Source organism: Hyla sarda, chromosome 11 (assembly GCF_029499605.1).
Source record: "Hyla sarda isolate aHylSar1 chromosome 11, aHylSar1.hap1, whole genome shotgun sequence".
Classification (NCBI taxonomy): Eukaryota; Metazoa; Chordata; class Amphibia; order Anura; family Hylidae; genus Hyla; species Hyla sarda.
The window spans coordinates 103,482,050-103,507,993 of record NC_079199.1 but is presented as its reverse complement, the minus strand read 5'-3'; the positions used below and the strand labels follow the sequence as shown (position 1 = coordinate 103,507,993).

At 41.9% G+C, this 25,944-nt stretch overlaps 1 protein-coding gene across 7 annotated transcripts in view; it reads left to right on the top strand.

Moving 5' to 3' along the window:
- ANKRD35 (ankyrin repeat domain 35) overlaps positions 1 to 25,944 on the top strand; it is a 133,698-nt gene that overhangs the window by 95,914 nt on the left and 11,840 nt on the right. For 5 of the 7 annotated variants that reach the window (XM_056545882.1, XM_056545880.1, XM_056545885.1 and 2 more), the window contains 5 exons: positions 19,014 to 19,144; positions 22,917 to 23,005; positions 23,599 to 23,663; positions 23,962 to 24,019; positions 24,423 to 24,496. In XM_056545882.1, coding sequence (XP_056401857.1) covers positions 19,014 to 19,144; positions 22,917 to 23,005; positions 23,599 to 23,663; positions 23,962 to 24,019; positions 24,423 to 24,496 — 417 coding nt within the window. Of the gene's footprint in view, positions 1 to 7,278; positions 7,403 to 19,013; positions 19,145 to 21,959; positions 22,186 to 22,916; positions 23,006 to 23,598; positions 23,664 to 23,961; positions 24,020 to 24,422; positions 24,497 to 25,944 lie in introns of those variants that run through there. The other 2 variants (XM_056545883.1, XM_056545886.1) reach the window with 2 other exon arrangements.

The following is a 25,944-nucleotide window of genomic DNA, read 5'->3' as shown; positions in this document are numbered from 1 at the left end:
ACCTTATTCGATCCTTCTGGTGAAGCTTAGCTATGGATATGTCAGATCTGAGGGTACACTTACTTTACAATGTGTCTCATTGTGGAAATCGACTGGGCCCCGGCTCATGGACATCATTAGGGATTTCAAGTTCTGGAGCTTGTGGCTGGTGAAATAAGGTCTGGACAGTGACCCCCTAGTTCCGCATTATGGAGAGGGTGTCATTCGATTGAGCCCCATACTTGAGATTCCAAGCTCTGAACAGATTTGACGGACTCATGTGCTTTCAGTTTGACTATATAGGCAGCTGTCTACGACAGATGTCCTCAACCCAGTCCTCAGGGCCACCAACAGTCCAGGATTTGAATGTTTCCCTGCTCTATTCCAATGTAATAACTGAACAATCCCAGAATGTTGGTGAGCCTATAGGACCAGGTTGGGGACCACTGATCTATGGCTCTAATCATCCTTGGATTGGATTGTGTTCATGGATGTAGAAACCTTATTCGATCCTTCTGGTGAAGCTTAGCTATGGATATGTCAGATCTGGGGTACACTTACTTTACATGGTGTCTTATTGTGGAAATCGATGGTGGCCCCTTCTCATGGACATCTTTTGAGAAACATTGGGGATCCAAGTTATGGGACTCGTGGCTGGTGAAATAAGGTCTGGACAGTGACCACCTTGTTCTAATCTTTGTAGGGGTTGTCATTAAGGAGCTTCATATTTGCCATTCCAAGCATTATGTTCAATGACGGCCAACCAGGCTGCAGACGACGATGACCAGGATACAGGAAAAATCTCAGACCAAGGTCTTCTGTATTGGTGGCATGTGAAGACACATGTAGGAATGCAACTGCATTGTAGACTTCAGAGAGTCCCCTCTCCGCTAGAGTCCACAGGCTGTTTATGGCTTCTTCGTGCTTGGACATGGCAGGAATCCTATCTTACTAACAATAGGGGTGGAATTCCACTCTAAAAAGTTCTTATGGATATGTCAGTAGAAGGAAAAGACTAAGCAGGTGTCACCTTATGTGTGTAGGAGAACATCTTCCCCCTATGATGTCACCTGATTGGTTATATTGAGGTACAGGTCCTTCTGTGCTTAAGAGAACATCTTCCCTTCCTCCTATTATCTCACCTGATTGTTTATATCAAGGTCCAGGTCCTTCTATACATAGGAGAACATCTTCCCTCTAAGATTTCATCTGATTGGTTATATTAAGGTCCAGGTCCTTCTGTGCGTAGGAGAACATCTTCCCCCATGACCTCACCTGATTGGTTATATAGAGGTCCATGTCCTTCTGTGTGTAGGAGAACATCTTCCCTCTAAGATTTCATCTGGTTATATCAAGGTCCAGGTCCTTCTGTACGTAGGAGAACATCTTCCCTTTAAGATTTCATCTGATCGGTTATATCAAGGTCCAGGTCCTTCTGTGCGTAGGAGAACCTCTTCCCACATGATCTCACCTGGTTGGTTATATCGACCCCCAGGTCCTTCTGTACGTAGGAGAACATCTTCCCTTTAAGATTTCATCTGATTGGTTATATCAAGGTCCAGGTCCTTCTGTGCGTAGGAGAACATCTTCCCCCCCCCATGATCTCACCTGATTGGTTATATCGAGGTCCAGGTACTTCTGTGCATAGGAGAACATCTTCCCCTTATCATCTCACCTGATTGGTTATATCGAGGTCCAGTTACTTCTGTGCGTAGGAGAACATCTTCTCCCATGATCTCACCTGGTTGGTTATATCGAGGCCCAGGTCCTTCTGTGTGTAGGGGAACATCTTCCCCCATGATCTCACCTGGTTAGTCATATCAAGGTCCAGGTCCTTCTGTGCGTAGGAGAACATGTTCCCTCTAAGATTTCATCTGATTGGTTATATCAAGGTCCAGGTGGGTAGGAGAACATCTTCCCTTCCTCCTATGATCTCACCTGATCGGTTATATCAAGGTCCAGGTCCTTCTGTCCGTAGGAGAACATCTTCCCCCATGATCTCACCAAATTGGTTATATTGAGGTCCAGGTCCTTCTGTGTGTAAGAGAACATCTTCTCTTTAAGATTTCATCTGATTGGTTATATCAAGGTCCAGGTTCTTCTGTGCATAAGAGAACATCTTCCCCCTATGATCTCACGTGGTTGGTTATATCGAGCCCCAGGTCCTTTAGTGCATAGGAGAACATCTTCCCCCTATCATCTCACCTGATTGGTTATATCAAGGTCCAGGTTCTTCTGTGCGCAGGAGAACATCTTCCCCCTATCATCTCACCTGATTGGTTATATCGAGGTCCAGGTCCTTCTGCGTGTAGGAGAACATCTTCCACCATGATCTCACCTGGGTGGTTATATCGAGCCCCAGGTCCTTTTGTGCGTAGGAAAACATCTTCCCCCTAATATCCCACCTAATTGGTTATATTGAGGTGGAGTTTCCTCATGGCATTGTCTAAGCATTGAGTCTAGATGAGTGGTAACCAACCAGGACACCTCCAGCTGTTGCAGAACCACAACTCCCAGCATGCCCGGACAGCCTTTGGAGTTGTAGTTTTGCCACAGCTGGAGGTGTCCTGGTTGGGAAATGCCAGTCTAGGGTGATGTGTGTATTTAAGCGTGAAGTCAGGGCGTAGTCGCATAGCTGTGTCACCTCTAAATATGGCTCCACTGAGGACATGTGATTACAGTTAAATACGGGGCATGAAACGCGTTGCCTACAGTCTTAAGAAGCTTATATTTTTCCAGGATTTTTTTGTGGAACCTCTCTTTCCAAATGTCGTGATGAATGAGACATCTGACAAGTGTGAACATTTTCACAACTCTTGTTCTAACGGCTTCGACTCTGAACATGAACCATCGTTGCTAATGGTTTTGTGTTTGCTGTACGCAGCTGCTATGCAGCTCTATGTGTCACCATGGTTACAGACTATATATAAACCAAGTCCTGCAGATGTGATTGACACTCCTCCCTGGATGACCTACAGACACATATTGGCAGTAGATGTATCCACTCCCTTTATGCAGAACGTATCCATTGGCTGCAGTGTCAGATTTCTGTAGAATTTCCAGTGTAACCTTATATAAACTCCCCTGTCTCATAATTCACCATTATCTGATTGACTAAACCCTGATCCCACCATGATCCTCCGCTCCTCTCCCCACACACATTCCTGTGCGCCCACTGCTTTCCACACTGTCACCGTGCGCCCCACCGACAGCATCACATATACAGCACATACACTATACTTATATACTAGACACTGACAACAACACATATATAGCACATATACAGCACATACACTATGCTTATATACTAGACACCGACAGCAACACATATATAGCACATATACAGCACATACACTATACTTATATACTAGACACTGACAACAACACATATATAGCACATATACAGCACATACACTATACTTATATACTAGACACTGACAACAACACATATATAGCACATATACAGCACATACACTATGCTTATATACTAGACACCGACAGCAACACATATATAGCACATATACAGCACATACACTATACTTATATACTAGACACTGACAACAACACATATATAGCACATATACAGCACATACACTATACTTATATACTAGACACTGACAACAACACATATATAGCACATATACAGCACATACACTATACTTATATACTAGACGCTGACAACAACACATATATAGCACATATACAGCACATACACTATACTTATATACTAGACACCGACAGCAACACATATATAGCACATATACAGCACATACACTATACTTATATACTAGACACTGACAGGAACACATATATAGCACATATACAGCACATACACTATACTTATATACTAGACACTGACAGGAACACATATATAGCACATATACAGCACATACACTATACTTATATACTAGACACTGACAGGAACACATATATAGCACATATACAGCACATACACTATACTTATATACTAGACACTGACAGGAACACATATATAGCACATATACAGCACATACACTATACTTATATACTAGACACTGACAACAACACATATATAGCACATATACAGCACATACACTATACTTATATACTAGACGCTGACAACAACACATATATAGCACATATACAGCACATACACTATACTTATATACTAGACGCTGACAACAACACATATATAGCACATATACAGCACATACACTATACTTCTATACTAGACACTGACAACAACACATATATAGCACATATACAGCACATACACTATGCTTATATACTAGACACCGACAGCAACACATATATAGCACATATACAGCACATACACTATACTTATATACTAGACACTGACAACAACACATATATAGCACATATACAGCACATACACTATACTTATATACTAGACACTGACAGGAACACATATATAGCACATATACAGCACATACACTATACTTATATACTAGACACTGACAACAACACATATATAGCACATATACAGCACATACACTATACTTATATACTAGACACTGACAACAACACATATATAGCACATATACAGCACATACACTATACTTATATACTAGACGCTGACAACAACACATATATAGCACATATACAGCACATACACTATACTTATATACTAGACACTGACAACAACACATATATAGCACATATACAGCACATACACTATACTTATATACTAGACACCGACAGCAACATATATGTAGCACATATACAGCACATACACTATACTTCTATACTAGACAATGACAACAACACATATATAGCACATACACTATACTTATATACTAGATCAGTGTTTCCCATCCAGGGTGCCTCCAGCTGTTGCAAAACTACAACTCCCAGCATGGCCGGACAGCCAAAGGCTGTTTGGGCATACTGGGAGTTGTGGTTTTGCAACAGCTGGAGGCACACTGGTTGGAAAACACTGTACTAGACACCGACAACAACACATATATAGCACATACACAGCACATACACTAATATACTAGACACTGGCAGCAACACATATATAGCATATATACCGCACATACACTATACTTATATACTAGACGCTGACAACAACACATATATAGCACATATACAGCACATACACTATACTTATATACTAGACACTGACAACAACACATATATAGCACATATACAGCACATACACTATACTTATATACTAGACACTGACAACAACACATATATAGCACATATACAGCACATACACTATACTTATATACTAGACACCGACAGCAACATATATGTAGCACATATACAGCACATACACTATACTTCTATACTAGACAATGACAACAACACATATATAGCACATACACTATACTTATATACTAGATCAGTGTTTCCCATCCAGGGTGCCTCCAGCTGTTGCAAAACTACAACTCCCAGCATGGCCGGACAGCCAAAGGCTGTTTGGGCATACTGGGAGTTGTGGTTTTGCAACAGCTGGAGGCACACTGGTTGGAAAACACTGTACTAGACACCGACAACAACACATATATAGCACATACACAGCACATACACTAATATACTAGACACTGGCAGCAACACATATATAGCATATATACCGCACATACACTATACTTATATATGTGTTGTCAGTGTCTAGTATATAAGTATAGTGTATGTGCTGTATATGTGCTATATATGTGTTGTTGTCAGTGTCTAGTATATAAGTATAGTGTATGTGCTGTATATGTGCTATATATGTGTTGCTGCCAGTGTCTAGTATATATCACATATACAGCACATACACTATACTTATATACTAGACACCGAGAGCAACACATATACAGCACATATACAGCACATACACTATACTTATACAATAGACACTGACAGCAACACATATATAGCACATACACCATACTTATACTAGACCCTTGGGGTACAGGATAATAACACGCTGACAGGACACTTTGGGTACAGGGCACTTGGGGTACAGCACGATGACACTTGGGGTACAGGACACTTTGGGCTCTGAACACTCTGGGTACAGGGCACTTAGGACACAGGATGATGATACTTGGGGTGCAGAACACGTTGGGTACAGGAGGATAGTGACACTTTGGGTACAGGAGGATAGTGACACTTTGGGTACAGGAGGATAGTGACACTTTGGGGTACAGGATACTTTGGTTCAGGAGGACAGGATACTTTGGGTACAAGAGGATAGTGACACTTTGGGGACAGGACAATTTGGGTACAGGAGGGTAGTGACGCTTTGGGGTACAGGACACTTTGGGGACAGGAAAATAGTGACACTGGGTACAGGACACTTTGGGTACAAGAGGATAGTGACACATTGGGGACAGGAGGACAGTGACACTTTGGGTACAGGACACTTTGGGTACAAGAGGATAGTGACACATTGGGGACAGGAGTATAGTGACACTTTGGGGTACAGCACACTCTGCGGACAGAAGAATAGTGACACTTCAGGTACAGGAGGATAGTGGCACTTAGGTTACAGGAGGATAGTGACACTTTGGGGTACAGGACACATTGGGGACAGGAGGATAGTGACAATTTGGGGTACAGGACACTTTGGGGACAGGAGGATAGTGACACTTTGGGGTACAGGAGGATAGTGACACTTTGAGGACAGGGGGATAGTGACACTTTGGTGTACAGGACACTTTGGGGACAGTAGAATAGTGACACTTTGGGGTGAAGAACACTTTGGGGACAGGACGATAGTGACACTGGGGTACAGGATACTTGGTACAAGAGGATAGTGACACTTTGGGGACAGGAGGATAGTGACACTTAAGGTACAGGAGGATAGTGACACTTTGGGGTACAGGACACTTTGGGGACAGGAGGATAGTGACACTTTGGGGACAGGACACTTTGGGGACAGGATGATAGTGAAACTTTGGGGTCAGGAGGATTGTGACACTTTGGGGTACAGGACACTTTGGGGACTGGAGGATAGTGACACTTGGGGTACAGGAGGATAGTGACACTTTGGGGTACAGGACACTTTGGGGACAGGAGGATAGTGACACTTTGGGGACAGGAGGATAGTGACACTTTGGGGACAGGAGGACAGTGACACTTTGGGTACAGGACACTTTGGGGACAGGAGGATAGTGACACTTTGGGGACAGGAGGATAGTGAAAATTTGGGGTCAGGAGGATTGTGACACTTTGTGTACAGGAGGATAGTGACACAGGCAGCTGCGGTCTTCTCCCGGTGTGCGGACAGCGCTCCGGCACTGGAAGTGTTAATCAGTGGGGGGAGGATCCTGCTGGTGACACCCATTTCCCTGCTCTCGCTGTCAGAGTTGCCGCTCGGTCCCGGCAGCCGCACCGTCAGGATGAGCTCTTAGTCCTCCCGGGACCTCCCTGCACTATCCTCCGCACCATGAAGAAGATCTTCTCCTGCTCCACTTCTCAGTTCCCTGTGAGTAACACGACTCCTGCTCTGCTGTGCTGGGAGGATGGTGGGGGTGATGGTCCGGGGTACTGGGATGTGACAGAGGAGTCCTGTGTTGTTGTACTACACGATACAGAACATGGGGAGGGGGCTTTAGTTTAAGGGGTTAACCTGTTATATGCTGGAAGATATTTGCCCAATTTTTGGCTGTGAGGACAGGACAGACCCGATGACACCGCTCAAAGACAAGGCGGATCTGTGATCTCTGCCTGGTGACACAGATGTACAGTGCGGAGTTTGTCATGTGCCAAATTATTAGGGTCAGGAAGAACTGTCTGCAGTGTCATATAGGTCCTCAGCTGACTACATGATATCATGGCTCTGCTACATCTACAGTTGTATGTTTTTTGTGATGTTACAGTGTTGTGTGGTGCTGAATTGTGTCCTAGGTGAGAGGTGTTTGCTCTGTGATCTTAATAATAACAAATGAGGACAACAAATCAAATACAATGAACCCAACCTGTAACCTGGATAAAACCTCCAGAGATACCGAGGTAACCAGGCCTGAGACCTACCGGGAGCCTATAGGAGTTATATTATTGTGCATAGGGAGCAGTATTATAGTAGTTATATTCTTGTATATAGGAGCAGTATTATAGTAGTTATATTCTTGTATATAGGAGCAGTATTATAGTAGTTATATTCTTGTATATAGGAGCAGTATTATAGTAGTTATATTCTTGTATATAGGAGCAGTATTATAGTAGTTATATTCTTGTATATAGAAGCAGTATTATAGTAGTTATATTCTTGTATATAGGAGCAGTATTATAGTAGTTATATTCTTGTATATAGAAGCAGTATTATAGTAGTTATATTCTTGTATATAGGAGCAGTATTATAGTAGTTATATTCTTGTATATAGGAGCAGTATTATAGTAGTTATATTCTTGTATATAGGAGCAGTATTATAGTAGTTATATTCTTGTATATAGGGGACAGTATTATAGTAGTTATATTCGTGTATATAGGAGGCAGTATTATAGTAGTTATATTCTTGTATATAGGAGGCAGTATTATAGTAGATATATTCTTGTATATAGGAGCAGTATTTTAGCAGTTATATTCTTGTATATAGGGGGCAGTATTATAGTAGTTATATTCTTGTATATAGGAGGCAGTATTATAGTAGTTATATTCTTGTATAAAGGAGCAGTATTATAGTAGTTATATTCTTGTATATAGGAGCAGTATTATAGTAGTTATATTCGTGTATATAGGAGGCAGTATTATAGTAGTTATAGTCTTGTATATAGGAGCAGTATTATAGTAGTTATATTCTTGTATATAGGAGCAGTATTATAGTAGTTATATTCTTGTATATAGGGGGCAGTATTATAGTAGTTATATTCTTGTATATAGGAGGCAGTATTATAGTAGTTAGATTCTTGTATAAAGGAGCAGTATTATAGTAGTTATATTCTTGTATATAGGAGCAGTATTATAGTAGTTATATCCGTGTATATAGGAGGCAGTATTATAGTAGTTATATTCTTGTACATAGGGGACAGTATTATAGTAGTTATATTCTTGTATATAGGAGCAGTATTATAGTAGTTATATTCTTGTATATAGGAGCAGTATTATAGTAGTTATATTCTTGTATATAGGAGCAGTATTATAGTAGTTATATTTTTGTATATAGGGGCAGTATTATAGTAGTTATATTCTTGTACATAGGAGGCAGTATTATAGTAGTTATATTCTTGTATATAGGGGGCAGTATTATAGTAGTTATATTCTTGTATATAGGAGCAGTATTATAGTAGTTATATTCTTGTACATAGGGGACAGTATTATAGTAGTTATATTCTTGTATATAGGAGCAGTATTATAGTAGTTATATTCTTGTATATAGGAGCAGTATTATAGTAGTTATATTCTTGTATATAGGATCAGTATTATAGTAGTTATATTTTTATATATAGGGGCAGTATTATAGTAGTTATATTCTTGTACATAGGAGGCAGTATTATAGTAGTTATATTCTTGTATATAGGGGGCAGTATTATAGTAGTTATATTCTTGTATATAGGAGCAGTATTATAGTAGTTATATTCTTGTATATAGGAGCAGTATTATAGTAGTTATATTCTTGTACATAGGAGGCAGTATTATAGTAGTTATATTCTTGTATATAGGAGCAGTATTATAGCAGTTATATTCTTGTACATAGGAGGCAGTATTATAGTAGATATATTCTTGTATATAGGAGCAGCATTATATTAGTCATATTCTTGTATATAGGAGCAGTATTATAGTAGTTATATTCTTGTATATAGGAGACAGTATTGTAGTAGTTATATTCTTGTATATAGGAGGCAGTATTATAGTAGTTATATTCTTGTATATAGGAGCAGTATTATAGTAGTTATATTCTTGTATATAGGAGCAGTATTATAGTAGTTATATTCTTATATATATATAGGAGCAGTATTATAGTAGTTATATTCTTGTATATAGGAGCAGTATAATAGTAGTTCTATTCTTGTATATAGGAGCAGTATTATTGTAGTTATATTCTTGTATATAGGGAGCAGTATTATAGTAGTTATATTCTTGCATATAGGAGGCAGTATTATAGTAGTTATATTCTTATATATAGGAGCAGTATTATAGTAGTTATATTCTTGTATATAGGAGGCAGTATTATAGTAGTTATAATATTGTATATAGGAGCAGTATTATAGTAGTTATATTCATATATATATATATATATATATATATATATATATATATATATAAGCAGTATTATATTAGTTATATTCTTGTATATAGGAGCAGTATTATAGTAGTTATATTCTTGTATATAGGAGCAGTATTATAGTAGTTATATTCTTGTATATAGGAGCAGTATTATAGTAGTTATATTCTTGTATATAGGAGCAGTATTATAGTAGTTATATTCTTGTATATAGGAGCAGTATTATAATAGTTATATTCTTGTATATAGGAGCAGTATTATAGTAGTTATATTCTTGTATATAGGAGCAGTATTATAGTAGTTATATTCTTGTATATAGGAGCAGTATTATAGTAGTTATATTCTTGTATATAGGAGCAGTATTATAATAGTTATATTCTTGTATATAGGGAGCAGTATTATAATAGTTATATTCTTGTATATAGGGAGCAGTATTATAGTAGTTATATTCTTGTATATAGGAGCAGTATTATAGTAGTTATATTCTTGTATATAGGAGCAGTATTATAGTAGTTATATTCTTGTATATAGGAGCAGTATTATAGTAGTTATATTCCTGTATATGGGATTAGTATTATAGTAGTTATATTCTTGTATATAAGAGGCAGTATTATAGTGGTTATATTCTTGTATATAGGAGGCAGTATTATAGTAGTTATATTCTTGTATATAGAAGCAGTATTATAGTAGTTATATTCTTGTATATAGGGAGCAGTATTATAGTAGTTATATTCTTGTATATAGAAGCAGTATTATAGTAGTTATATTCTTGTATATAGGAGCAGTATTATAGTAGTTATATTCTTGTATATAGGAGCAGTATTATAGTAGTTATATTCTTGTATATAGGAGCAGTATTATAGTAGTTATATTCTTGTATATAGGAGGCAGTATTATAGTAGTTATATTCTTGTATATAGAAGCAGTATTATAGTAGTTATATTCTTGTATATAGGGAGCAGTATTATAGTAGTTATATTCTTGTATATAGAAGCAGTATTATAGTAGTTATATTCTTGTATATAGGAGCAGTATTATAGTAGTTATATTCTTGTATATAGGAGGCAGTATTATAGTAGTTATATTCTTGTATATAGAAGCAGTATTATAGTAGTTATATTCTTGTATATAGGAGCAGTATTATAGTAGTTATATTCTTGTATATAGGAGCAGTATTATAGTAGTTATATTCTTGTATATAGGAGCAGTATTATAGTAGTTATATTCTTGTATATAGGAGCAGTATTATAGTAGTTATATTCCTGTATATGGGATTAGTATTATAGTAGTTATATTCTTGTATATAAGAGGCAGTATTATAGTGGTTATATTCTTGTATATAGGAGGCAGTATTATAGTAGTTATATGTGGCACAGGTATAGTTTGGCGTTGCCCTGGTCTCCTGTGATCCTTTTCCAGCTTTGTCTTCCCTATGTAAACACCTTTTCCTCTCCTCACACGGTCGGACACATTACCTTCATGTCATCTCGCTCTCTTACTCCTATGACTATAATTAGAGGCTGCGCTCAGCAATTTCTGGCGCCAAAATCTTCTTACATGTGAATGTGACATAAGAGACAACAGTGTAGCGCTCTGAGGCTTCTCCAGACGGTGCTCCCTGAGAACTGGCGGCCAGATAATTCCTGGAATAGTCCTGACATGTCACTGCGGATTACAACCGAGGATAGAGACTCTGAGGTGTGAGGTGTTACTGGTGAAGTAGGCTAAGTGACAATAAATGCCACCCTACCTGGATGCCACACCGGGTATAATGGTATAATTATTTCCCTGATTATGGGCCTGGTATAATCAGTCACATAACTAATTTATGGGAGAAGCACTGATATTTATGTTATATGGACACAGCGGAGAATGTATCACATGAAGACTTAGACCTTGGACACCTCAACCCCCCCCCCCCCTAAATAAAAGGGGCAGGAGCATTCTGCAGTGATCAGTAATGGATGTGAGCAGTGATCAGTAATGGATGTGAGCAGTGATCAGTAATGGATGTGATCAGTAATGGATGTGAGCAGTGATCGGTAAAGGATGTGAGCAGTGATCAGTAATGGATGTGAGCAGTGATCAGTAATGGATGTGATCATTGATCAGTAATGGATGTGATCATTGATCAGTAATGGATGTGAGCAGTGATCAGTAATGGATGTGATCATTGATCAGTAATGGATGTGAGCAGTGATCGGTAATGGATGTGAGCAGTGAGCAGTAATGGATGTAAGCAGTGATCAGTAATGGATGTGAGCAGTGATCAGTAATGGATGTGAGCAGTGATCGGTAATGGATGTGAGCAGTGATCAGTAATGGATGTGAGCAGTGATCAGTAATGGATGTGAGCAGTGATCAGTAATGGATGTGAGCAGTGATCAATAATGGATGTGAGCAGCGATTAGTAATGGATGTGAGCAGCGATCATTAATGGAAATGATCAGTGATCAGTAATGGATGTGAGCAGTGTTCAGTAATGGATGTGAGCAGTGATCAATAAGGGATGTGAGCAGTGAACAGTAATGGATGTGATCATTGATCAGTAACGGATGTAAGCAGTGATCAGTAATGGATGTGAGCAGTGATCGGTAATGGATGTGAGCAGTGATCAGTAATGGATGTGAGCAGTGATCAGTAATGGACGTGAACAGTGATCAGTAACAGATGTGAACATTGATCAGTAATGGATGTGAGCAGTGATCAGTAACAGATTTGATCAGTGATCGTCTTGTCATGTCTGGTCCCAGGTCCCTCCGGTATAGTTATGCTCAGTAATGTTTAGCGTTGCTCTGGCAGTGATCAGTAACAGATGTGATCAGTGATCGTCTTGTCATGTCTGGTCCCAGGCTGCAGTACACACACAGGCGGATGCGCAGTCTGGGCTCGTACGTTCTGTCTGGATTGTGGTCTGGGCTCAGTCCTCACATCTGGATCCCGCCTGGGTCTGATCTGCTCTTGGCCTCCGCTCAGGACACATTCCAGGCCCAGAGGTCTCCGCTTTAATCTCATCCAATTACAGAGATTTTTCATCCTCTTTTGTGCCAGATGATCAGTTGTGGCCTAACGAGCGGAGGGACCCCCGTCCTCACAGCTGTGTAGTGGGGGGGGGGGGGGGGGCTGTATACCATCATGTATATAGGATGCTGCCATTGGCCCCATCTACTTATATAAGGGGCCCCATTCAGGGGGGCGGAGAATAATTCAAAACAGATTATCAAGTTAGAGAATTTTAAATTCCACAATTCCATATTTTTTTTTGTGTGTTTGCTTTCTGTATCCTTCTTTGGCTGGAGACTGTGCAGCCGGTGCTGCTGACGGATCTCTGTCTCTTATTGTGTCTTTATTAGGCTACATTCACATCACGATTTTGCGATACCATTGTGTATCAGTTTTTCTCCCCCCAAAACGAGAAAGAAAAAAAACTGACAGAACTGTATGCAAAATGGTGTATTTTAAAAACCGTATATGGGTCTTATAATGGTGGAAAAGCCAATCTACAGCCACCTGCAGACTCCAGCAGCCAGGGGTTACTACTTCTCCCATAAAGGAACAGAATCTGTTCCATGATGGGAGTAGTAGTACCCCCGGCTGCAGGAGTCTGAGGGCAGTTATGGAGTAAAGTGTTAAAAAAGGACAGAACCGCGCACAAGACCATGATTGACTTCTGTTTTGTGTTCGGGAAAAAAAAACACACCAGTATTTCCCAACCAGGGCGCCTCCAGATGTTGCAAAACTACAACTCCCAGCATCAGAACCCCTGGGATCGCGCTCCAGAGGGTCCGATGAGCGTCCCCAATGCTTAACAAATACTTTAGATGCCACTATCAGCATTGATCACTGCATCTAAATGTTTAATTACGTCATCTAGGGCATGGTTTCCCCAACCAGGGTGGCTCCGGCTGTTGCAAAACCACAACGTCCAGAATCAGAACCCCTGGGATCGCGCTCCAGGGTGTCCGATGAGCATCTCCAATGCTTAACAAATACTGTAGATGCCGCAATCAGCATTGATCACGGCATCTAAATGGTTAATGACGTTATCTAGGGCATGGTTTCCCCAACCAGGGTGGCTCCGGTTGTTGCAAAACTACAACTCCCAGCATCGGAACCCCTGGGATAGCACTCCAGGGGGTCTGATGAGCATCTCCAATGCTTAACAAATACTTTAGATGCTGCAATCAGCATTGATCACAGCATCTAAATGGTGTCATCTAGGGCATGGTTTCCCCAACCAGGGTGGCTCTTGCTGTTGCAAAACTACAACTCCCAGCATGCCCGGACAGCCAACGGCTGTCCGGGCATGCTGGGAGTTGTAGTTTTGCAACACCTGGAGGCACCCTGGTTGGGAAACACTGCAGTAGCTTGTTATCCATCTTGTTATTTTTTTTTGGTAGGTCAATGTATATGGTTTGCTATACGGTTAAATACGTATTTTTTTTATAGAAAACCTATACGGCAACATTATAGCAAAATCGTAATGTGAACAGTATATCCTGCTGTGATTCCGATTGACTTGAAAGAAAAATAGAAATAAATTCATGCGGCTCCTTGGAAACCATCATGAAGCCTATGACGGATCTGATGGTCTTATTGTATGGAGTCTCTGTTTAGACATTGAGTTGTGCTGTATGATGTCCCCATCTCCCTGCTGTATGATGTTACAATCTCTCTGCTGTATGATGTTACCATCTCCCTGCTGTATGATGTCACAATCTCTCTGCTGTATGATGTTACCATCTCCCTGCTGTATGATGTCACAATCTCTCTGCTGTATGATGTCACCGCCTCCCTGCTGTATGATGTTACCATCTCCCTGCTGTATGATGTTACAATCTCTCTGCTGTATGATGTCACAATCTCTCTGCTGTATGATGTCACCGCCTCCCTGCTGTATGATGTCACAATCTCTCAGCTGTATGATGTTGCCATCTCTCTGCTGTATGATGTCCCCATCTCCCTGCTGTATGATGTCACCATCTCCCTGCTGTATGATGTCACCATCTCCCTGCTGTATGATGTCACCGCCTCCCTGCTGTATGATGTCACCGCCTCCCTGCTGTATGATGTCACCGCCTCCCTGCTGTATGATGTCACCGCCTCCCTGCTGTATGATGTCACCGCCTCCCTGCTGTATGATGTCACCGCCTCCCTGCTGTATGATGTCACCGCCTCCCTGTTGTATGATGTCACCGCCTCCCTGTTGTATGATGTCACCGCCTCCCTGTTGTATGATGTCACCGCCTCCCTGTTGTATGATGTCACCGCCTCCCTGCTGTATGATGTCACCGCCTCCCTGCTGTATGATGTCACCGTCTCTGCTGTATGATGTCACCGTCTCCCTGCTGTATGATGTCACCGCCTCCCTGTTGTATGATGTCACCGCCTCCCTGCTGTATGATGTCACCGCCTCCCTGCTGTATGATGTCACCGCCTCCCTGCTGTATGATGTCACCACCTCCCTGCTGTATGATGTCACCACCTCCCTGCTGTATGATGTCACCGCCTCCCTGCTGTATGATGTCACCGCCTCTGCTGTATGATGTCATCGTCTCTGCTGTATGATGTCACCGTCTCTGCTGTATGATGTCATTGTCTCTGCTGTATGATGTCACCGCCTCCCTGCTGTATGATGTCACAGTCTCCCTGATCTGATCTCATCATTTCCTGTCCCATGTAGCAGATGTCTCTGTGATCCGGGTATCATGGCCGCTCTGTGCTCACTGTTATTGTGTCTCAGTATGTGGCGGTTATACCACCTGGGGCCGCAGTGTTTGTTATAGATAAGAGGCCTGTGTGGGCGGAGGACAGGTGTCACATGGTATCATATATGATGGTGTATACAGACTGGGCCATAAATCACAGCAGGAAGTGGTACTGGGAATTACACCCAGGATGAAGGGCGTGAGAAGTGGTACTGTGCAGAGATCATACACCCACTATACAGGTCAGAATAAGTGGTACTGTGCAGAGATCATACACCCACTATACAGGTCAGAAGAAGTGGTACTGTGCAGAGATCATACACCCACTATACAGGTCAGAATAAGTGGTACTGTGCAGAGATCATACACCCACTATACAGGTCAGAAGAAGTGGTACTGTGCAGAGATTATACACTCACTATACAGGTCAGGAGAAGTGGTACTGTGCAGAGATCATACACTCACTATACAGGTCAGGAGAAGTGGTACTGTGCAGAGATCATACAACCACTATACAGGTCAGAATAAGTGGTACTGTGCAGAGATCATACACCCACTATACAGTTCAGGAGAAGTGGTACTGTGCAGAGATCATACACCCACTATACAGGTCAGAAGAAGTGGTACTGTGCAGAGATCATACACTCACTATACAGGCCAAGAGAAGTAGTACTGTGCAGAGATCATACACCCACTATACAGGTCAGGAGAAGTGGTACTGTGCAGAGATCATACACTCACTATACAGGTCAGGAGAAGTGGTACTGTGCAGAGATCATACACCCACTATACAGGTCAGAAGAAGTGGTACTGTGCAGAGATCATACACCCACTATACAGAAGAAAAGTTGTACTGTGCAGTTACCCTCTAACTTCCCATGTCGCGTCTATTAATACATAGAAATATTATATTTTTGCTCTGTATTTTCTTTCCTGGGATTGGTTGGTTGTTATAGCAGGAAGTCGCCGTATCCTGTCGGAGAACAATGAGATTTATATTCGATTTAACGTAAGTGATAATATCTGAGCTCCGACCCCGAACACCACAGACCTGAGAATCTGAGGACTGAACATGGCTCCTGTGTCACATGATCCGTGCTCCTCTGGGGTCATACAGTGGGGGGGAAAAGTATTTAGTCAGCCACCAATTGTACAAGTTCTCCCCCTTATAAAGATGAGGCTGTAATTTCCATCATAGGTTATAACCTCAACTATGAGAGACAGAATGAGAAAAATCCATAAAATCACATTGTCTGATTTATAAAGAATTTATTAGCAAATTATGGTGGAAAATAAGTATTTGGTCAATAAGAAAAGTTCATCTCAATACTTTGTTATATCCCCTTTGTTGGCAATGACAGAGGTCACATGTTTTCTGTCTTCACAAGGTTCTCACACTGCTGCTGGTATTTTGGCCCATTCCTCCATGCAGATCTCCTCTAGAGCAGTGATGTTTTGGGCAACACGGACTTTTAACTCCCTCCAAAGGTTTTCTATGGGATTGAGATCTGGAGGCTGGCTAGGCCACTCCAGGACCTTGAAATGCTTCTTATGAAGCCACTCCTTGCCTGGGCGGTGTGTTTGGGATCATTGTCATGCTGAAAGACCCAGCCACATTTCATCTTCAATGCCCTTGCTGATGGAAGGAGGTTTTCACTCAAAATCTCACGATACATGGCCCCATTCATTCTTTCCTTTACACAGATCAGTCGTTCTGGTCCCTTAGCGGAAAAACAACCCCAAAGCCTGATGTTTCCACCCCCATGCTTCACAGTAGGTATGGTGTTCTTTGGATGCAACTCAGCATTCTTTCTCCTCCAAACATGACGAGTAGAGTTTTTACCAAAAAAGTTCTACTTTGGTTTCATATGACATTCTCCCAATCCTCTTCTTGATCATCCAAATGCTCTCTAGCAAACTTCAGACGGGCCCGGACATGTACTGGCTTAAGCAGGGGGACACGTCTGGCACTGCATGATTTGAGTCCCTGGCGGTGTAGTGTGTTACTGATGGTAACCTTTGTTACTTTGGTCCCAGCTCTCTGCAGGTCCTTCACTAGGTCCCCCCCCCCCCCCCCCGTATAGTTCTGTTTTTTTTTCTCACCGTTCTTGTGATCATTTTGACACCACGGGGTGAGATCTTGTGTGGAGCCCCAGATGGAGGGAGATTATCAGTGGTCTTGTTTGTCTTCCATTTTCTAATAATTACTCCCACAGTTGATTTCTTCACACCAAGCTGCTTGCCTATTGCAGATTCAGTCTTCCCAGCCTGGTGCAGGTCTACAATATTGTTTCTGGTGTCCTCCGACAGCTCTTTGGTCTTGGCCATAGTGGAGTTTGGAGTGTGACTGTTTGAGGTTGTGGACAGGTGTCTTTTATACTCATAACAAGTTCAAACAGGAGCCATTAATACAGGTAACGAGTGGAGGACAGAGGAGACTCTTAAAGAAGAAGTTACAGGTCTGTGAGAGGCAGAAATCTTCTTGTTTGTAGGTGACCAAATACTTATTTTCCACCATAATTTGCAAATACCGTAAATTCTTTAAAAAATCAGACAATGTGATTTTATGGATTTTTGTCTCATTCTGTCTCTCATAGTTGAGGTTATAACCTATGATGATAATTACAGCCTCTCATCTTTATAAGGGGGAGAACTTGTACAATTGGTGGCTGACTAAATACTTTTTTGCCCCCCTGTATGTTGTCTGTCAGGGGTCACACGTATCTGTATAACATAGAGCAGTGGTCTCCAACCTGCGGACCGCCAGATGTTGCAAAACTACAACTCCCAGCATGCCCGGACAGCCGTTGGCTGTCCGGGCATGCTGGGAGTTGTAGTTTTGCAACATCTGGAGGTCCGCAGGTTGGAGACCACTGACATAGAGAATCATTGTAGCTCTATGTGTGTGGTGAGGCGGCACAGGCAGCGGGCAGCACCATACACACACCTGGCACCCGGTGGGCACCGCCTCTGTGTCTGGTGTTTTTCTGGTTTTATTATTGTGGAATGAAGAACCTTCAGCTGGAGCCGATGTAATATCTCTGCTGCTGTCAGGGAATGGGAACATGAAGCTGGAATAACTCATAATACGGGGGGGGGGGGGGGGGGGGGAGTTTAGATATCACCCCGGATTTTATGTGACCGCCCTCTCCTCCTCCTCCTGCAGGTGGACAAGTGGAACCGACACGACCAGAAGTTTTGGGAAGCCGTGGAAAAGGGCGACGCCAAGAAAGTCTCCTCCCTCCTGACCAAGAGGCAAATCAGAGCCACCAAGACCGGGCCCGGCGGGCAGTCAGCGTGAGTCATCAGGGAATACGGATCACATGATGGGATTAGATACACAGCTCAGCGCACAGTATCACACAGGATAGGATTAGATGCACAGCTCAGCACACAGTATCACACAGGATGGGATTAGATGCACAGCTCAGCACACAGTATCACACAGGATAGGATTAGATACACAGCCCAGCAGACAGTATCACACAGGATGGGATTAGATACACAGCTCAGCAGACAGTATCACACAGGATGGGATTAGATGCACAGCTCAGCACACAGTATCACACAGGATAGGATTAGATACACAGCTCAGCAGACAGTATCACACATGATAGGATTAGATACACAGCTTAGCAGACAGTATCACAGGATAGGATTAGATACACAGCTCAGCAGACAGTATCACACAGGATGGGATTAGATGCACAGCTCAGCACACAGTATCACACAGGATAGGATTAGATACACAGCTCAGCAGACAGTATCACACATGATAGGATTAGATACACAGCTCAGAAGACAGTATCACACAGGATGGGATTAGATGCACAGCTCAGCACACAGTATCACACATGATAGGATTAGATACACAGCTCAGAAGACAGTATCACACAGGATAGGATTAGATACACAGTTCAGAAGACAGTATCACACAGGATAGGATTAGATACACAGCTCAGCGGACAGTATCACACAGGATGGGATTAGATGCACAGCTCAGCACACAGTATCACACAGGATAGGATTAGATACACCGCTCAGCAGACAGTATCACACATGATAGGATTAGATACACAGCTCAGAAGACAGTATCACACAGGATAGGATTAGATACACAGCTCAGCAGACAGTATCACACAGGATGGGATTAGATGCACAGCTCAGCACACAGTATCACACAGGATAGGATTAGATACACCGCTCAGCAGACAGTATCACACAGGATGGGATTAGATGCACAGCTCAGCAGACAGTATCACACATGATAGGATTAGATACACAGCTCAGCACACAGTATCACACATGATAGGATTAGATACACAGCTCAGCAGACAGTATCACACAGGATGGGATTAGATGCACAGCTCAGCACACAGTATCACACAGGATAGGATTAGATACACCGCTCAACAGACAGTATCACACAGGATAGGATTAGATACACAGCTCAGCAGACAGTATCACACAGGATGGGATTAGATGCACAGCTCAGCAGACAGTATCACACATGATCGGATTAGATACACAGCTCAGCAAACAGTATCACACATGATGGGATTAGATACACGGGCTCATCAGACAGTTTCACACATGATAGGATTAGATACACAGCTCAGAATACAATATCACACATTATGGGATTAGATGCACAGTTTAGCAGACAGTATCACACATGATAGGATTAGATACACAGCTCAGCAGACAGTATCACACATGATGGGATTAGATACAGGGCTCAGAAGACAGCATCACACATGATAGGATTAAATACACAGCTCAGCAGACAGTATCACACATGATAGGATTAGATACACAGCTCAGCAGACAGTATCAAACAGGATGGGATTAGATGCACAGCTCAGCAGACAGTATCACACATGATCAGATTAGATACACAGCTCAGCACACAGTAACACACATAATAGGATTAGATACACAGTTCAGTAGACGGTATCACACATGATATGATTAGATACACAGCTCAGCACACAGTATCACACATGATAGGGTTAGATACACAGCCCAGCAGACTGTATCACACATGATAGGATTAGATACACAGCTCGGCAGACAGTATCACACATGATAGGATTAGATACACAGCCCAGCAGACTGTATCACACAGGATGGTATTATATGCACAGCTCAGCAGACAGTATCACACAGGATAGGATTAGATACACAGCTCAGCAGACAGTATCACACATGATAGGATTAGATACACAGCTCAGCAGACAGTATCACACATGATAGGATTAGATACACAGCTCGGCAGACAGTATCACACAGGATGGGATTATATGCACAGCTCAGCAGACAGTATCACACAGGATAGGATTAGATACACAGCTCAGCAGACAGTATCACACAGGATGGGATTAGATGCACAACTCAGCAGACTGTATCACATGTGATAGGATTAGATACACAGCTCAGCAGACAGTATCACACAGGATGGGATTAGATGCACAACTCAGCAGACTGTATCACATGTGATAGGATTAGATACACAGCTAAGCAGACAGTATCGCATGTGATAGGATTAGATACACAGCCCAGCAGACTATAACACATGATAGGATTAGATACACAGCTCAGCAGACAGTATCACACATTATAGGATTAGATACACAGCTCAGCAGACAGTATCACACATGATAGGATTAGATACACAGTCCAGCAGACTGTATCACAGATGATAGGATTAGATACACAGCTCAGCAGACAGTATCACACATGATAAGATTAGATACATGGGTTGGGCAGACATATGACAGGCTTAGATACATCTGCCCCTCGTACCCCTGTAGATGATGTTTGTTGTGGAGACGGTCGGTGTCATGTGATCGCACGTGATGCAGCGTTATCAGCCGTCTGTTCTGGTTAAAGAGATATCGTCCATATTCACACAGTTCAGGGACAGGACTTTCTCCCATATTATATTATACATGGTGCGGGGCCGGAGTCACCAGGTTATATATACTGAATATATTATTGAATAACTTTATTAACAGTGACATGATAACATCCCGGGCCCACAGCAGCCAATCAGATCCCAGCTTTCCCTCCCTGACCTGCGCAGTGGATGAGAGCAGGAAGGTGATTGGTTGCAGCAGTTGGCGGTGTAGAGATGGCCCCCGGTGCCCGTGATGACAATAGTTATCTCTATACCATCTGTGTACGGTCACCATCCTGGGGCTTCCTGCAGATTCCTGTGCCGTCTCCATGACAACTGTTTCCAGTCATAAATAATGTCGGCCATTTTGTCCTTATGACAAGTTTGTGGTAAACAAAATCTGTAACCACATGATGAAAGAAATAGTCAGACATGAAAGGTCTGGACTCCTTAAAGGAACAGACACAACCATATAGAAATATATATATATATATATATATACGGCCATATTTACTGCCACATCGCATAACCCACGTGTTTGTAGATAGATAGAATGATGAGCATTATGGTGGTCTGACAGTCTTCTGAGATGGACGGACCTAGGTGTGAGTGTCTGTATGTGATTCCTCTGTCTGGATTAGTAATGTCTGGCATCACTGACGCTGTCCCCTCATGTGTGAATTAGTAATGTCTGCCATCACTGACGCTGTCCCCTCATGTATGGATTAGTAATGTCTGGCATCACTGACTGTCCCCTCATGTGTGGATTAGTAATGTCTGCCATCACTGACGCTGTCCCCTCATGTGTGGATTAGTAATGTCTGCCATCACTGACTCTGTCCCCTCATGTATGGATTAGTAATGTCTGGCATCACTGACGCTGTCCCCTCATGTATGGATTAGTAATGTCTGCCATCACTGGTGCTGTCCCCTCATGTATAGATTAGTAATGTCTGCCCTCACTGACACTGTCTCCTCATGTGTGGATTAGTAATGTCTGCCCTCACTGACTCTGTCCCCTCATGTGTGGATTAGTAATGTCTGCCATCACTGACGCTGTCTCCTCATGTATGGATTAGTAATGTCTGCCATCACTGACGTTGTGTCCTCAGTTGTGGATTAGTAATGTCTGCCATCACTGACGCGGTCTTCTTGCTTCTTCTCCTGCAGGTTCCATCTTGCTGCCTCCAGGGGATTCGCAGATTGTGTCAGTGTCATCTTATCCCATAAAGTAGAAATCAACGCCAAAACTGATGATGGTAACTCTTTGTGTCCCCTCATCCCTACGTGTGTCACGCACATTCATGTCCCTTCATCCCTATGTGTGTCACATTCATTAGGGTCCTCTCATACCCTTGTGTGTCAGTCATTAGTTTTCCCCTATCTGTCTGTGTGTCGCAGTCATTAGTGTCCCCTTATCTTCTTATGTGTTACGTTTATTAGTGCTCCCTCCTCTCTGTGCATTACAGACATTAGTGTCCCCTCATCTCTACATGTGTGACATTCATTAGTGTCCCCCCCATCTGTCTGTGCGTCACAGACATTACTGTCCCCTCAACTCATGTGTCACATTCATTGGCGCCCCTTCTCTATATCTGTGACAGTCATTACTGTCCCCTCATCTTTCCCTGTGTCACAGTCATTACTGTCCCCTCATCTTTCCCTGTGTCACAGTCATTAGTGTCCCCTCATATCCTTGTCTGTCAGTCATCAGTGTCCCCCCCCATCTCCCCATGTGTCACAGTCATTAGTGTCCCTTCATCTCCCCATGTGTGACAGTTATTAGTGTCCCCGATCTCATGTGTCACATTGGTTCCTCCCTCTCTGATACATACCCTGTTCTCCTCTGTAGGTTGCACAGCTCTGCACCTGGCGTCCAGTAATTGTCACCCGGAGTGTGTGAAGCTTCTGCTGCAGGTTAGTCACTGACTAATAAGTCCTACATCTCCTATATCAGTGGTCTTCAACCTGCGGACCTCCAGATGTTGCAAAACTACAACTCCCAGCATGCCCGGACAGCCGATGGCTGTCCGGGCATGCTGGGAATTGTAGTTTTGCATCATCTGGAGGTCCGCAGGTTGAAGACCACTGTCCTATATTACCGCCATTGTATGGGGGTCACCCATTTTTCCCCTCTCCTATGGGGGATATTGGAGCAGTCTGGGGGTGGCCATGGCCATTATTATTTCCCGTATGTGTTGTTTTCTTCTTTTAGCATGGAGCCCATGAAGATTCCATTGATTTCCACAGCAGAACACCCTTACACTGTGCTGGTGAGTCCGTCCATTTGGTTTTATATTATTTGTATAATTTTTTACATTATTTATTGTTATTTTTGTTATGTTATTTCTAGAGATGAGCGAACTTACAGTAAATTCGATTCGTCACGAACTTCTCAGCTCGGCGGTTGCTGTCTTTTCCTGCCTAAATTAGTTCAGCTTTCCGGTGCTCCGGTGGGCTGGAAAAGGTGGATACAGTCCTAGGAAAGAGTCTCCTAGGACTGTATCCACCTTATCCAGCCCACGGGAGCACCGGAAAGCTGAACTAATTTATGCAGGAAAAGTAATCAACTGCCGAGCTGAGAAGTTCGTGACAAATCGAATTTACTGTAAGTTCGCTCATCTCTAGTTATTTCCTTACTGACGCGGCTGTGTGTTCTCCTGTTGTGTCTTACAGCCACCTCAGGGTGTGTCTCCAGCGTTCTCCTCCTCTGCGACGCAGAAGACACCGTTCTGGATGCTGCGGATGATGTGAGTCCATCTCTTCGCCCGTTTTTTTTTTTTACTTTTTCACACCATGTGCAACACATCACTTTAGTGTCCCCCTATAAGTCTTCTGTACAGGAAATTCCAGGAGACGCCTTATCAGTCTCTGCGGCTGATCCCACGCTCACAAGACTGATATGTATGGGGGGTTCTGTGAGGGGTGGGTTATCCATTTAACATGCCTAGCAGTGTTTCCCAACCAGGGTGCCTCCAGCTGTTGCAAAACTACAGCTCCCAGCATGCCCGGACAGCCAACGGCTGTCCGGGCATGCTGGGAGTTGTAGTTTTGCAACAGCTGGAGGTATACCAGAAACACTGCCTTACACCAGAACTAGAGATGAGCGAACTTACAGTAAATTCGATTCGTCACGAACTTCTCGGCTCGGCAGTTGATGACTTTTCCTGCGTAAATTAGTTCAGCCTTCAGGTGCTCCGGTGGGCTGGAAAAGGTGGATACATTCCTAGGAAAGAGTCTCCTAGGACTGTATCCACCTTTTCCAGCCCACCGGAAAGCTGAACTAATTTATGCAGGAAAAGTCATCAACTGCCGAGCCGAGAAGTTCGTGACGAATCGAATTTACTGTAAGTTCGCTCATCTCTAACCACAACCCTAATGTTTATTCCATGCAAAGCTACAAATAAGCAACAAATGTATCAGTTCCATCCAAAAATATTGTTATTGTATTATAAAATTCTACAGTTTTTTTTTATTATTCTACCTAATTTTATTATACACTATCACATATATATCTTTAAAATTATTATTATTATTATTATTAATATCAATAATAATAATATTTTCTAGTTTTTTAAATTCTCCCTAATATTATGATACATTGTATTACATTTTACCTAATAAAATTCCATCTACCGTAATATCATAATGCACTGTATTACATTTCATTTATTTTTAAATGTTTTATTATTATTATTGTTATTATTAAATTAATAATGATAATAAATTTATAGTTTTAAAATTCTCCCTAATATTATTATTCATTGCATCAATTCTATATAATATATTATTATCATTATTATTATTATAAAATATAAATTAAAAAAATGTTACCCACTATTATTATACACTGTACCACATTTAATTGATCTTTAAAATTGTACCCAATATTATTATTGTTATTATCATTAGTTGTATCACATTCTATAATTTTTCAAAGTCTAAACATAAATATACATTGTATCACATTTTTTATATTTTAAATTCTACCCATTATTATTATTATTATTATTAGTAGTACCGTATTTTTCATCATATAAGACGCACCCAATCTTAAAGGAGGAAAATCTAGAAAAAAAAGATTCTGAACCAAATACAATGTAAAGTATAGGACCGTGATCTTCAACCTGCGGACCTCCAGATGTTGCAAAACTACAACTCCCAGCATGCCCGGACAGCCGTTGGCTGTCCGGGCATG